The sequence below is a fragment of the Monodon monoceros genome, unplaced genomic scaffold (genome assembly GCF_005190385.1).
Source record: "Monodon monoceros isolate NGI ecotype Baffin Bay Population unplaced genomic scaffold, NGI_Narwhal_1 Super_Scaffold_11, whole genome shotgun sequence".
Taxonomy (NCBI): domain Eukaryota; kingdom Metazoa; phylum Chordata; class Mammalia; order Artiodactyla; family Monodontidae; genus Monodon; species Monodon monoceros.
Genome location: NW_021703767.1, coordinates 70,730,629 through 70,747,067, shown reverse-complemented (window position 1 = coordinate 70,747,067; position 16,439 = coordinate 70,730,629). Strand labels below are relative to the sequence as shown.

General features: G+C 36.7%; 1 protein-coding gene across 2 annotated transcripts in view; it reads left to right on the top strand.

Annotated features, from left to right (window-relative positions):
* The window catches only part of SNX4 (sorting nexin 4), a 62,255-nt gene that overhangs the window by 39,742 nt on the left and 6,074 nt on the right, over positions 1-16,439 (top strand). For both annotated transcript variants that reach the window (XM_029214304.1, XM_029214302.1), the window contains 3 exons: positions 7,158-7,223; positions 10,982-11,071; positions 14,848-14,947. In XM_029214304.1, coding sequence (XP_029070137.1) covers positions 7,158-7,223; positions 10,982-11,071; positions 14,848-14,947 — 256 coding nt within the window. The remainder of the gene's footprint in view (positions 1-7,157; positions 7,224-10,981; positions 11,072-14,847; positions 14,948-16,439) is intronic.

Sequence of the window (16,439 nt, the reverse complement as noted above, 5' to 3'; positions counted from 1 at the left end):
CTCCCTGGGGGATTGGCTGGAAGCAGCTGTGGCAAGTGCAGAATCTCTTTGAAGACTTGAGTTCTGTCAGTTTATTCAAATTTTACATTTTACTCTGTAGAGCATCCATGGTTATTTAAGCATATATGTAACTTTCCCTGCCTCAAACTTAAAATTCGTTCTTCAGAAAAACTGTGCCATGCTTAGATGGCTTCAGATATCCAAGATGAAGTATCCCAGTTTGAGAAGCACTGATGAGGGTATCATTTAGGAATGTGGGAAAGGATTGCAGAGCAGTACCAATTGGTAATGAGTGTTTTTTATCTTTTCTTTTTGTTTCCTTTTTATTTTTTCATTACTCTTATGGTCAGTGACACTACACTGACCATAAGAGTAATGAAAAAATCCAGGGAATTCCCTGGTGGTCCAGTGGTTAGCACTCGCATTTTCACTGCCGGGGCCTGGAGATTAAGATCCCGCAAGCCTCGCAGCGCAGCCAAAATAAAAAGAGTAATGAAAAAATCCAGAGCTTGAGAGTCACATAACTGGAAAAAAGTTTAATGTGTTTCTGTTCTTTGGTTTGGAATTTGAGAGAGGAAGAAATATAAAGCTGATTTCATCAGCTTTGTCTCTTAATTTAAATGTTTTCTATATATATCCAATCACTTTGTAAAATTATGCCTTTTTGCTAAATGAGAGATTGAAGTGAGAGAATGGATTAAGAAAATGATTGAGCTATGAGTGGAAAAAGACTGTCAAAGAGGGAAGGAAAGGTGACAAGACTTAAACTTACTTGTAAGTAAGAAATGAGCAGGAATTAGATGCACAGAGAAGAAACAGGGAAGATTTTTGTAATATGTTCATGTTGTGTGTTGCTGGGTTTTTTTGTTTTTGTTTTTGTTTTTTAAAGTATGGGAGTTCATTTTTTGCTCTTCTTGAGTTCCTAGGCTTTTTGCAGCTTCCTCCTGGATATAGCACCTGATTCAATTTAGGACAGGCCAAAGGGTCATTCCATGTAGGTGCTTATAGGACTTGTCTATATGTTCACTAGTTTCAGGAACTTTTAAGATCTGCCTGTCAAGAATTGGACCAAACACTGTTGACTTGAAACAAATAGACTGCCAGATATTTCTCCAGCAAAGATTAGCAGAGAATTGCAGTTCCAGGCTGCAACAATGGCAAGGCTCATGCAAGTTCCCACAGGGCAGGGGAAGGAGAAGGCTTTCATAGAGAGGAAAAGGAAGTTGGGAGGGCTAGAGTAAACAAAGAGTCTCCGTGGCTTTTCATTGGCTGAGACCTGGCCAGGAAAGAAGAGGAATCTTTCTTCTTCTTGGGCTCTGCTGTGGACACAGGGCATGAGAGCTCCCCCTTTTAGTCTTCCAACTCTATTTAATTGAGGTTTCTGTTTATTTTTTATAATACACAGGCAGGATTCACTCTGCAAAAGACTTAGAAAAAAGAGAGTTTTAAGTGCCAGTAACTAAAGTTTTTGAAGCAAATGAAAGCTGTCAGGAGCTAATAGCCTAAAATGTTATATTCTGTTAATTGAACATTTTAAAATACTCATCTTAATTCATAGATTGTGAATCCATATAGAAGCAACCAAGGAAAAACATCTTTCCCAGATTCAGTTGGTATAATTCCTTTCAAGGGATTCCAGGAAACTGCAAAAGAAAATTTTTTCAGAGTCATGTGTAAACATGATCAGGGATATGCAAACCTTGTCATATACCTCAGAGCTCAAAGACGCACAGGATGTATTTTGTTGAAGGATTCTATAATTTATTTTTTGGTCATGTGGTTGATGAGTGGCAGTGAAGAGCTTTTTTTTTTTTTTTTTTTTTTTTCTTTTGGCCGTAACATGCAGCTTGTGGGATCTTAGTTCCGTGACCAGGGACTGAACCCGTGTACCCTGCAGTAGAAGCACGGAACCCTAACCACTAGACCGCCAGGGAATTCCCTAAAGAGCTCATTCGATTAAGAAAGCCAAAAAAAGGAAGTGAAGGTTGGGATTAGTAGGTAAAACACTCTGATGGCAGTTGATTCTAATCTCAGCTCTGCCTCTCATTGGATGCCTGACTTTTGAGTAAACCACGTTAGATCTCTGAGCCCGATTTTAAATATCTGTTCAATTGTGGGGTTAAATGGGGAGAGTGATTTCCAAACCCTTTTTTAGCATGGAACTTTGTTTAAATGAAATGATATATGGAAGTATAAACAAATAAAACTTATTACTACAGACTTGCTTGGGGCTGGAGACTTTGCCTCCCGTGCCTCTATCCCTGATGAACACCAGATTGGGGAGCTAAATTTAGTTCTGTACCTCTATTTTTGTTGTAATAATATTTTTATTCCTTTCCAGAGTCTTGACCCTTGGGCATTCTTGGAGTTCTTTCCTTTCTTTCTTAATGGAACTGTAAAATACTAGAGCAGGAGGGACCTTTGTGGTTTTATAGTTCAGATTCCTTAAGCTAGGAGATAAGGATGGACTTCAGATTCTCTGAAGTCTCTGAAATTACTTAAAGTTATTATGAAGTATTGGCTATATTCCCTGTGCTGTACAATGTATCCTTATAGCTTGTTTATTTTACACATAATAGTTCGTACCTCTTAATTTCCCATCCCTATCTTGCCCCTCCCTCCTTCCCTCTTCCCACTGGTAACCACTTATTCGTTCTCTATATCTGTGAGTCTGTTTCTTTTTATTATATTCACTAGTTTGTTTTTTTTTTTAGATTCCATGTATAAGTGATAACATACAGTTCTCTGTCTGATTTATTTCACTAAGCATAATACTTTCCAAGTCCATCCATGTTGTTGCAGATGGCAAAATTTCTTTTTTGTGGCTGAGTAATATTCCATTGTGTGTGTGTGTGTGTATGTGTATCTGTATATACATGCACATATATATACCACACTTCTTTATCCATTCGCCTGTTGACGTCTGTTAGGTTTCTTCCATATCTTGGAAATTGTAAATAATGCTGCTGTGAACATTGGGGTGCATGTATCTTTTCGAGTCAGTGTTTTCATTTTCTTCATATTTATAACCCAGGAGTGGAATTGTTAGAGCAGGCAGTTAGCCAGATATGAGCAGAGAAGAGAGGCATGGGTCATATGACAGGAAACCATACATCTTGCAATGACAGGGTCCTAGAGGCAAAGAAAGGTGGGAACCTCTTATGTCTGAATGTAACTTTTTGCTCATTATACCCTCATTACAATAGAATTAGCATTGCAGCCAGAGCAGTACCCATCTTGCACCTGACACCATGGCAGATCCGAGAAGACCAAGGACAAAAACAGCCCCTCCTCTCAGAAAGGTGGAACTTGGCTGAAAGCCAGGAAGTTACCCCAAAGTCCCTCCCTCCTTGATGAATATTCCACCCGTTTTCACACCCCATATAACCAGCTTGCCAAAAGGAGCTCGGGGCAGCTGCTCTTCTGAGCTTGCCAGCTCTCCCTCCTGAGAGTATACTGTTGCTCAGTGAATCTTCACTTCGCTTACTTGGCCTCTGTGTCTCGTCTCTGAATTATTTCTGTGACAAAACAAGAACCTACCCTCCGGCAACAGAATTGCTGGATCATATGGTAGTTTTGTTTTTAGTTTTTTGAGGGCTCTCCATACTGTTTTCCACGGTGGCTGCACCAGTTTATGTTCCCACCAACAAGTGTACAAGGTTTCCCTTTCTCCACGCCCTTGCCGGCATTGGGTGTTTGTACTCTTTTGATGATAGCCATTCTGACAGGTGTGAGGTGGTATCTCGTGGGTTTTTTTTTTTTTAATAATCTTTTTAAAAAAAATAAGTCTATTTATTTATTTTTGGCTGTGTTGGGTCTTCGTTGCTGCGCGCCGGCTTTCTCTAGTTGTGGTGAGCGGGGGCTACTCTTTGTTGCGGGGCGCAGGCTTCTCGTTGTAGTGGCTTCTCTTGTTGCGGAGCACAGGCTCTAGGCACGCGGGCTTCAGTAGTTGTGGCACACGGGCTTAGTTGCTCCGCGGCATGTGGGACCAGGGCTCGAAACTGTGTCCCCTGCATTGGCAGGTAGATTCTTAACCACTGTACCACCAGGGAAGTCTCTCATTGTGGTTTTGATTTGCATTTCTGTGGTGATTAGTAGTACTGAGCATCTGTATGTCTTTGGAAAAATGTCTGTTCAGGTCTTCAGTCCATTTTTTAATTGAGTTCGGGTTTTTTGATATTGAGTTGTATGAGCTATTTATGTATTTTGGATATTATCAGTCATATCATTTGCAGCTATTTTCTCCCATTGCATGGGCTGTCTTTTCATTTTGCTGATGGTTTCCTTTGCTGTGCAAAAGCTTTTAACTTGAATTAGATCTCATTTGTTTATTTTTGCTTTTGTTTCCATTGCTTTAGGAGACAGATCCAAAAAAATATTGCTACGATTTATGTCAGAGTGCTCTGCCTATATTTTCTTCTAGGAGTTTTATGATTTCCTGTCTTACATTTAGGTGTTTAATCCATGAAGTCTCTGAAATTACATGCAAAATTTTGTTTGTGATTTTCCCTCCTTAGTGGAAAAGGTCCATAGTCTTCATCAGATGCTACAAAAGATTTATTCCCCTCTTTGATCTGGTTCATCTGTGACAGTTATCCACCCATTAAGTACTTTATGATAGCAGTTATGCCTCTTATAAAGTTGATGTTAAATCCTTCTATACTTTTTATTTTATTTATTTTATTTTTTGGCTGCGTTGGGTCTTTGTTGCCGCATACGGGCTTTTCTCTAGTTCCGGTGAGCAGGGGCTACTCTTCATTTGCGGTGCGCAGGCTTCTCATTGCTGTGGCTTCTCTTGTTGCGGAGCATGGGCTCTAGGCATGCAGGCTTCAGTAGTTGGAGGTATGCAGGCCCTAGAGCATGCGGGCTTCAGTAGTTGTGGCACGTGGTCTCAGTAGTTGTGGCTTGCAGGCTTTAGGGCACGCGGGCTTCAGTAGTTGTGGCATGCGGGCTCTAGAGCTCAGGCTCAGTAGTTGTGGCACATGGGCTTAGTTGCTCTACAGTGTGTGGAATCTTGCCGGATCAGGGATTGAACCCATGTCCCCTGCATTGGCAGGAGGGTTATTAACCACTGCGCTACCAGGGAAGTCCCTCCTTCTATACTTTAATAGTTCCTTGTTAATGGATCCCTCCTCTCCCTCCTCACCCTCCTCTCCCTCCTCTCCCTGCTGTCCCTCCTCTCCCTCCTCTCCCTCCCTAAACTGGTTAACATTTTCTAGTTCCAATCCTCGGCATATACCTGGACCCCAGTTAGAACCTTTTGTTTAGCAGATGCTTCTTAAATTGTAATAGGCATACAAGTCACCTGGAGAACGGTTAAAATGAATATTCTGAGTCAGTAGATCTGGAATGAATCCTGCAAGTATGCATTTCCAACAAGTTCCAGGTGTGATGCTGTTCATAGACCACAGTTTGAGTAGTCAAGGGCTAGACTATGTATATCTTGAGGGGAGAGGTCTTGTGCCTAGTAGTAGTGGCTGATACATAGAACCCAGTACATGTTTCCCTCCTCACATTTATTCATTTATCGGTTCATTCTTTCATTTTACCTACAACCTATAAATGCCAAGTATTTATCAGGCACTAAACGACTTAATAGGAGTAAATAGATGATTAAGTGTAAGTCTTACCTTTCTTGAACTAGTTTTTAGTCTTGTTTGGTAAACAAAAGAATTAAATTTTGTTATATTGACCTTGAGTTGGTAGCACATTAAAAGGTGCTCAAAGATTAGATGGATGAAGTACCAGTGGAACATCCAATAGATAGTTGATCTGGACTGTCCATTAATTCTGTTGACGTGACCTATAGCTGCGTTAACTGTGATTGCTACATTACAGATTTGGCTAGTTATGCCTGTAATCTGCCAAAACCCCTAGACTTTGTTTTTCATGTGAAGAGCTGGGTTTTAGGTATGTTGAATTTGAAGTGACAGAAGTATATAAAAGCAGAATTGTCTTGTAGGCATTGGAAGTGTGGCTTTAGATAATATAGCTAGAGATGTTAAAAATTCATTTTATAAACAGCAAAGCACTAAAAAAAGGTTAACTGTTGCTATTACTATTTTGAGAGTAAACATGAGTAAAAATTGTCGGAAGGAGATATGTTTATTTATGTTTGTTTTCCTTCCTTGACAGTTTTAAAAACCATGTACGGTTTTACCCTTCTAGTATTATAAGCGTATAATCTGATATTTCAAGAACAGTGTATAAAAACTACAGATTAACAGAATCATAGTGTTTTAATTTTTTCCCTTTTATGATATATACAATTGAAGGTGTTTATTATACATAGCAGAAAAAATGGAAACAATCTTGAATGATCAGGAAAATGGTTAAAAAATTATGAGTTGCCATCTGAAATAATGCTGAGAACAAGTTACTTTAATATGGGGAAATACTATTAATAGAAAAAGCATAATACAAAATTGCATATACTGCATGATCTCAGCCATATTAAAATGAGCAAATAAAAAGAGCTAGAAGGAAATATATCAAATTATGTCATCTCTTAGTATTTAGGATTATAGATTTATTTCCCCCTTTATTATAATATACATATGCATCTTCCATAAAAAGGAATTTTTATTTCAAGAATTTTCACTGAAATGACAACAAAATGATCTGTGGTTAAGTAGACTTTGTTGTGCAAGTTATCAAAGTTTTATGGTACACCTACTGTTTCTGTACAGTTGTCTTTTTCTGTTACCTGTTAAGATAGTGACATGTAATCATGTGTGTTTATCAGACTCATCCATGTAGTAATTAAAAATATGCATGCCTCAGCTCTGTCCCCGAGATTCTAATTAAGTAGATCAAGAGCAGGGTAAGCATTCATAGTTTCTAAAAGCGCCACAATTGATTTAAATAGGCACCCTAGCTGAGAAAGTTGTCTGTAAGCAGAAACTGTTTTGTATGATACTTTCTTTGCACTTAACAGCAGCAGATACAAACTTTTAAACTAATATGTTAAAGCCTTCACTTGCATTTAGTTGTTAAACTTCGGGGAAAGGAGCATGTTTGAGTCACAGAAAATAAATCCAAAATAGATACTATACATTGTTTAAAAGCTAGCTAGAAAACAACCTTGTGAAAGAGTCCATTTAATAATATTCCATATCTAATTCATGATGTTTTTGGTTTTATCTTTTTCTTCTTAGTGAGTGGAGTGCCATAGAAAAAGAAATGGGTGATGGACTGCAGAGTGCTGGTCATCATATGGATGTGTAAGTACCCAGAGAATTTAAGGTAGAACCTGAGGTGACATTAGTGGTGAAGTGTTAGTGATTCTTCTGTTCTTCTATTTTTATCAAGTTTGCTGGCATTTATATTGTGCTCTCTGTATATAGATTTGACTTAAAGAAGTTTATCTCAGGAATGCAAGATTAATTTAACATTCAAAAATCTTTCCGTTCAATTCACATATTAGCAGAGTAAAGAAGAAAACCCATGTGTTCATTTCAGTACATGTAGAAAAAGCATATCAACATCTATTCACAGTAAAAATTTTCATCAAACTAGGAATATAAAGAATTTCTTCAGTCTAAAACTTACAGGTAATACTGTACTTAATAGTGAAATATTGGTGTTTTCTCCTAAAATCAGGAACAAGGCAAGGTTGTCTGCTTCCACCACAACTAGTAAAAATGGTAGTAGAGGTCCTGGTCAATGCAGTAAGACAAGAAAATCAAATAAGGGGCATACATCTTAGGAAGAAGTAAAACTCTCTTTATTTGCAGTTAACAGGATCTTTTATGTAGAAAATCATAAAGAATCAACCGAAAATATTATGGAATAGCTGAATTTAATGAGAATGCATGATACACAATGAATATATAAAAAAAGTTGTTTTTACATACTAGTAACAAATGGAAAATAAAAACTTAAAAATGCCATTTATAATAGCATCAAAACAGAATACTTACAGATTAATTTAATGAAATATGTGAAAGACCTCTACACTGAAAACTTTATATATAAACATTGCTGAGAGAGAGTAAAGACCTAAATAAATGGCGAGACTAAACCATGTTCATAGATTGATTGGAAGACTCAGTAGTGTTAATATGACCATTCTTCCTAAATCACAGTCCCAATCAAAACTCCAGTGACTTTTTAATAGAAATTGATAAGCTGATTCTAAAATTTATATGTAAATTCAAAGAACGTAGAATAACCAAAACAGTCTTGAAAAAGGACAAGCCTGGAATATATTACCTGATTTCAAGACTTAGTATACAGCTATAGTTATCAGGAGGTATTGAGATAAAGAGATCAGTGGAATAGGATGGAGTCCAGAAATAGATCCACATTTACATAGTTCATTTCAAGAAATGGTTCTGGAATAACTGGATATCTTCATGGAAAAAAATGAACCTTGAGCTATATCTCACGCCTTACGTAAAAACTAATTCAATTTGGATGATACACATAAGTGTAAAAGCTAAAATTGCAGGTTTTATTTTAGTAGAAAACATAGGAGAATATTGTTGCAACCTTCGAGTAGGCAAAGATTTTTTAAAGTGGATATGAAAAGAAAAAAATATTTTTAAAATGGTAAATTGTTCTTCATCAAAATTAAAAATTTTGCTTATCAAAAGACACCATTGGAAGTGGAAGGAATGTGGGAGTACAGTTTCAGTTGGGGAAGATAAAAAGTTCTGGAGATGAATGGTGGTAATGGTTGCACAACCATATGCATGTACTTACTGCCACTGAACTGTACACCAATAAATTGTTAAAAAGGTGAATTTTACATTATATTTTACCACAAACACACACAAACGCACCATTAAGATAATGAAGAGGCAAGCCACACACTGGGAGTAAACATTTCCAACCATAATATATAAAGAACTCCTATAACTGAATAATAAAAAGACAAAAATATATTTATTTTATCTAAGTATTATTTTTGGGGGGGCTGTTATATAAGCTGACCGGCTGCTTTTCAGCCATTTTGTTAAGTCTCCCTGCATTCTGTTGACTGGACATTTTTAGTATTTGCAAGAATTTGGGATTATCCCTTTACTTGGTTTATTTAAAATGTTAAATAAAATTAATTTTAGTAATGATATCTAAAAAATCTTTACCATTTACCCTTTTCTACCCAAAGATGTGCTGCTTATCCCTACACTATGTTTCCTATCTTCAAGCCACCAGCTACCTATCTTCTTTTTTGTTTTCTTAACATTAACTTCTCCAGAATTGTAGATTTATGAACTAAAGGCAGTTTTTCCTACTGTTAACAATGATTCTCAAGATGTCTTTCAGTCACATAGGGGAAATTCCACACTCTAACAAATGTAAATTTATATTTACAGAATACATATTTTGCCTTCTTTTATAAATACTGTAAACACATCACTTTTCAGTGAGCATTAAGGTAGATTTTTGTTTGTTTTTAGAATTCAGTAAACCTTGTTTACTTGTCTACAGGAAGAGGACTTGGAGACATAAAATATATTTTTCTTTTATGCCCATGCTAGGGAATCAGAATTGATTTGAAAAGAGGATGCTTCTTATACCATACAGAAGTAGTAAATGACATAGCCCATGTCCTTAGGGAATTTATAATGTGATCAGAGAAAACCAACACAAGAGACATTTCTTTGATAAAATTTAAGTCCTCAATTTTTGACAAGAGATCAGAAGTAGAGTGATGACTAGGACTAAAGAAGTCTGGGAAGATTTCTAGAGGTGTTGAGATACGTATGGTAGGATTTGGAGAAGTAGTGTGGAAAGCCATCACATTTCTGTGCAACGAAAGACTCAAGGCCAGGAACAAGAGTGGCACAACAGTGAAGGGCTTGTCCAGATCAAAGCAGAGGTTGCTATTGAGAATTAGAATAAAATAAGGCTTCTAAAATTTTCTGTAATCTTTACTTGCTCGACTTTTCCTTTTGTAGCTTTGTGGCATTACTGTATGTAGTTGCAACCAGGAACACTAATGTACCAATTATACTAAACTCTTACTCTTTCTACAGATTTTGTAGCCCTTTTTGTAATATATTTGAACAAAAGATATTACAGTGCTTCTTAAGCTACCTTAAGAAGGACCGTTTTTTGTTTGCTTTGTTCTTCTATTTCGAAGACCTTGCTGATCAGAACACTTAGGTAAATAAAATAAAATTGTCATGGTAATTAAAGATTGCTGTAGGGGGGAGGGATAAATTAGGAGTGTGGGATTAACAGATACAAACTACTGTACATAAAATAGGTAAGCAACAAGGGTTTACTGTATAGCACAGGGAACTATATTCAGTATCTTATAATAACCTATAATGGAAAATCTGAAAGAAGTATATATATATAACTGAATCACTTTGCTGTACACCTGAAACTAACTAACATAATATTGTAAATCAACTGTACTTCAATTTTAAAAAGTTGTTAAATGTTTCTAAATGCTTATTCTCACTTTCTGTACTTGCTTTTGTCACTCATGGGTAGCAAATGGTCTGCGGACCACACTTTGAATAGCCCTTCTTTAGAACTTCAATACTTTGTGTCCTGATAAAGGTTACTCTATGCAATATTTTTTATTTTTATTTATTTATTTAAAAAAATTTTTTTTACATCACATTTTTTTTATTCAAACAGAAAGTCACAAAAATTATCATCATCCTCATCAGTTCACTCAGTCCCGTGTAATTAATTTTTTTTATCTTGATCTTTTGTTAGCAATTTTATGAATTCATCAGTTTTCCATTAGAGCTCTGAAAATGCTTATTCATTCAGTTCAGCGGTATGGTCAGTGACCAGAAACCTGTACTTGTCAGTCTTTTCCATGAATTCCTTGAAGATGAAACCCTTTTATAGGAACATTTTTGCAAAAGCATCAGAATACACCCAGAACTATCTGTAAATGACAAAAGACTTAAAAGTGACCACAGTTAAAGATTTGATGAAAGTTCATAATAATGCAATTGACAAGGAAATTTAGTTATTTCTGAGATATACATTTGCAATGTTTTTTAAATAGGTATGCATCTTCTATTGATGATATTTTAGAAGATGAAGAACATTATGCAGATCAGTTAAAGGAGTATCTTTTTTACGCAGAAGCACTGAGGTAAGTATAATACATGTTCCAGATGCAGCCCTGTGGCTGGTCACCACTCATATACTACTCTAAAATAAAGATTTTTAAATGAGTTAATTCCCCCAGATATTGAATGAGGTCTCATTGTATTCCTGTGTGTTATAGAGTGCTAGACATAGCTGAGATGAGCCCTCTGCTTGAAGCATTATGTTGATAAAACCTGTTAGTCTCAGACTTCAGGTCTGTCTGTATGTTGTTCTACTTTTTCCAGTTTGAAGATTGGAAGCAAAGTACAGATTGAGAGTGTGTAGCATAATCTGTCACTAGGTTGTGTATTACCATTTAAATTCTGTAATTTTTTCCATACCTGCATATTTTATCTCCTTAGTAAGGTTGTAAAACTTCTTAATGTCAGGACTTTGTCTTCTCTTTTTATAGTATCTTCTACAGAGCCAAACAATTCTCTGGGAGATAGTCCAGTTTAGAAAAATGAATTGTTTTCCTGTCACTTTTTGGGGGGCCAAATTATTATTATTTTAAAATTTGATTACAACCGATTTTGTTGGCATTAAAATTTTAAATGTGAATGGATATAAACCAAAAACCAGAAATTAAGTTTGGTAAAAATGGGAATAGGAGTTTTCTGGTAATTACAGATTAGAAGGCAGAAATCAATTTAGAGGAACATAGACAAACCCCATGTTTACAGTGATTGTGCCACAGATTTAAACTGCAGTAGTGCATTAGTAAACTGTTCACACTGAGATCTTCACCTTGAGATTCGACAGCTGTTTCTTGAAAAATTATCTCAGTACCTTCTGCAAATAAATTGGCCTTTCATGTGCCTTAGCACGCTTAAAATTTCTCCATTGTATATATACAGAACACCTACCATTTGGGCAGGGCAAAATGCATACTTTAATAACAAAACTATAATGTACCTCTCAAGTATGAACAATATACACGTAATACATGGTATACAGTATTTACAAAATATAAAATATAATACAAGCTGTTTGTAATTTTTTAAACTCATCTTTCGCCCTTGTATATTGCAACAAGGTAATTTTCCATTTCTGTACCACTGCTTTTCAAGAGTCCAGGGATTTTGGAAAAGCTATGTTTTACGTACATACTGGAATCTGAGATGTAAGTTTGAACTTTTAGGAGAGTTTTAAAGTGTACTGCCATCAACTCCCTATTTTGGTTGGAATTTTCAATGGTGCTTCCCATCCAGTGACTAGGAGGCTTTGGAAGAACACTAGGAGAAAGTGGATCACTAAACTTTACCTCAGCATAATTCTCCTTTTGGCTCACTTCAGTTAGAAATGATGATTTCTTCAAATGCTTATTTTTAATACTCTCAGTATTTTTAAAAGGCTTTTTTTCCTGCTTCTGAATTATATCAGATGAAACAGAATCCTGCCAAAAGTTATTTTCATTTCTTTTTGCAGAGGTGATCTTGGTTAGTGGTAAGTTACATTTGCTTTTCTGTCTGCTTATCTTTGGTTGTTCACACAAGTGTATACCATGAACAAGCTGGCTGTGGGGAATGGCAGTTTTCTCCGATTTTCCCTTCTTTGATTTTAAAAGTACTTTCTATCATCTTGTCCAGTTATACATATAATACATAGAAGAAAATGGTTTCTGCCTGCCCCCTACTTTCTGTTTTAACAACTGCTTCAAGAATTTTACTGCCTTATTTCCAGTCACTTTCCTAGCTCAAGTGATCCTTATAGGAAGCCATGAGGAGATGGAAAGACAAGGTAATCTGTTAGATCACTGCCCTTTCAACACTTGTAATATGGTTGGGAAGCAGGACACAAATAGAAAGCCAGAGCACAAGGTAACATAATCCATGTCAAAAAGGGTAACTGCCAACAGAGCTCCCTGGTTTTAATAAAGTTCTAGAAAATAAAGGAATCTTACTAGGAAACAAGTACAAAAGCTCGCTTTTACATTATCACTAATATTACAGGAGAGCCATGGAATTGAAAGGAATCTATACAAAATATAAGTAATCATGGTGGACAAATTTAATTTTTTGCAAGGCACAGCTAGATAAGCTGCACATCTCTCAAACCAGTATTCTTTCAACAAATGTCAGTAACTTATTTTCATTAGTATTATGAAGGTTTTTGAAATTAAAGTCAAAATGTTTTATTTTGATATAAAGTTTACTTTAAGTAATATAGCGATTTAATACCATTTAAGTTTTAATCAGTTTTATCCTAGTCCAGTAGCAACTGGGCAGCATATCATCAATTCAATTGGTAACTTTTCTTTCGAAAACTTCATCATTCTGGACACAAGTAATAAAACTACCTTCCATTAAGAAAGCCTGGCACAGTATACAGTGGGAATAGTTTAACAGTAAATGCCGTTCATCTGATAGACTAGCACAGAGAAGTTATCGCTTCAAAGAGGCAACAGCTCTGCTGTCGTTCCTGCCAACTTTCGAAGTTGAAAAGTACAGCTAAGTAGGTTGGCCCGGCGAGGAGCAGCGCCCCAGTTGGACTGGCGCCCCACACCGGGCACCTCATAACTCAGTAAAAAGCCGACTGGAAGTGGGCGGCTGCCAGCCCATGGCAAACCCCACACCAGGCAGAGAGAGACCGTATGCATGTCCTGACGAGTCTTGGCACTACCAGCGGTCTCCTATCACTTTTAAAATCAGCCTAAGAATTCTGTTAATAAAACAGGAGCAATATTCCTTTAGTTGTTCAGTAGCTGGTATGAAAACAGCACATTGTTAGCCTTTTTCCTTCTAGAGTTTTGAGTAGTAAGAAGTTACACTAAGGACTTCCCTGGTGGCGCAGTGGTTAAGAATCCGCCTGCCAATGCAGGGGACACGGGTTCGAGCCCTGGTCCGGGAAGATCCCACATGCCACGGAGCAACTAAGCCCACGTGCCACAACTACTGAAGCCCACGCACCGCAACGAAGAGTAGTCCCCGCTCACCACAACTAGAGAAAGCCTGCATGCAGCAATGAAGACCCAGCACAGCCAAAAATAAATAATAAATAAAATAAATAAAAAAAGAAGAAGTTACACCAAGGTGTTTTCAAGTTACAGACCAAAAGAAAGTTGCTGAACACAGTGGAATTCTCTGCAGCTCTTAAAAGTTATAGAAAAGATTAATGTGTATTGATACAGAAACATATGTGTCTTTGGTATATAAATAGTTGAGAAAGAAAAGATGTAGAATTACTGGGGGTGGGTGGATATGTGTATTTGTAAATGCCTAGGTAAAGTCTGGAATGATATATACTATCTATTAACATGAATTATGTCTGGATAGTGGAACTGGGGAAAAGAGGGCATCCTTGAAACTTATTTTGTGCATTCCTGTATTAGAATCCTTTTTTTTCTTTTCAGTGAGCATGGATTACTTTTAGGAAAATAAAAACTAATAGAGGTTTCTAAATAAAAAGAAGAAAGCTTTGAGATAATGTCTTTTTAAACAATACTCAGTTGTTATGTGAGATTATAGCATTAGTTCCTATGTTATACAAAAGCTTTTTTTAAATGTATGTGATAATGGTATGTTTATTGAAAAAAATGTTGTAAGTATCTGGAAAACAACCTTTTTTGTTTTAAGTATATATAAGGTTTTTATGCTTAGGTTCTGCTAGATTAAATTTTTAAGGTTGGGCTACTACATTTTAAACTTGAAAATTCTGTATATAAAAGTTCCGACTGTAGTAAGACGTGGATGCCTCCCCTTTACCCCTGAAAAAAATTTTTTTAACACATTAATGGAGAAGCCACAAAAATTAAATGGCAGCACTTTCTTTCATCCCTAGGGCTGTGTGCAGGAAACATGAACTTATGCAGTATGATTTGGAGATGGCTGCTCAGGACTTAGCATCCAAGAAGCAGCAGTGTGAGGAACTGGCAACTGGGGTGAGTGGTGTTCCATTTAGGTCTCTGGTATTATTACAGCAGACCTTAAGTGGAATGGGCTGCAGGATGCCCGTAGCTTTTACAGGGAAATAATTTGTGGGCAACTTTATAATTCTTTTGTTTGTGATCTTGATATAAAAGGATGTAAGCCATTAAAACACGTATTATATAGTGTTGTAAGAAATTTTGGCAACACTGCTGTGTGTAATAAGAACCATCTCTTTTCTGATTAAGTCCAAGTGAAAAAACATTATTCTTTGGGATTGAAATAATAACCTTTGCCAGGTTTAATTTTACCTGTTATATTATAGAAATTTTAGTTAACTTTGAAAAACTTTGCCCTTTTAGAATCAGCGCCTCTCTCCTAACAGGGAGCTTTTTGTGTACTTTATTCTTGAATGCTTACAGTGAATACTTGTGAAGAAAATTCCTTATCTTACTGTATTGGACTTAGATCATTTTTATAATCAGCTTTCTACTGTCCAGCTATTTCATTGGAATAAAAAAGCCGTCATGGTGAGAGCACACAATCTGGAAGTAAAGAAGCAGTTACAGGGCTTCCCTGGTGGCGCAGTGGTTGAGAGTCCGCCTGCCGATGCAGGGGACACGGGTTCGTGCCCCTGGTCCGGGAAGATCCCACATGCCGCAGAGCGGCTGGGCCTGTGAGCCATGGCCGCTGGGCCTGCGCGTCCGGAGCCTGTGCTCCGCAGCGGGAGAGGCCACAGCGGTGAGGGGCCCACGTACCGCAAAAAAAAAAAAAAGCAGTTACAATGCCACCATTTATGAATCATTTCATAGTTAACAAGTACTTTACTTGGGAAAGTGCTTGTGGGCTACTCACATAGAGATATGTGGGAAAAGACCTCTGACCATGAAACAGGTAGACACTGTCTTGATTTATTTTTAAAATCCAGGGGGGAAATTCCCAGTCCATTTTCAGGGAGCTTGGTTCTCTACTCCTAAATGTGTTTCCCTCAGTAAACTCTGGAGAATAAGGAAATGGTAAAGCAGTGAAGCTTGAGGCTTGGATTTAGGCATCCTGTTTTACTAATAGATACCAAGTTTTAGTGTGAGTTACACAGATTTTAAATAGTTTCTTTAGTTTATTTTCACTGTTGCCTGTTGAATTTTATCTATTTTTTATATCACAGAGTAATTAGAAAAAATATCACTAACATAAAGAAGTAACTTGCCTAATACGTCACCTAGAAGTTTTCCATATGATGAAGAAGCTCAGTTAAAATTTTTCCCTTTTTGATTCTTCCATATTTTCCAGTGTTAGAAATCTTATTAGTAGCCCCCTGGTTGTAAGGCTTGTGTGGTGTTTTCTGTCTGAGCTAGGGAGGAAATGGCTGTTTCCCCTTTTTAGAAAAAAAATAATAACTGTGGTAAAATATCCAGAACATAAGATCTTTATCTTAGCCATTTTCAATGGTAAAGTTCAATAGTGGTAAGTACATTTACATTGTTGTGTAACCAACCTGCAGAACTG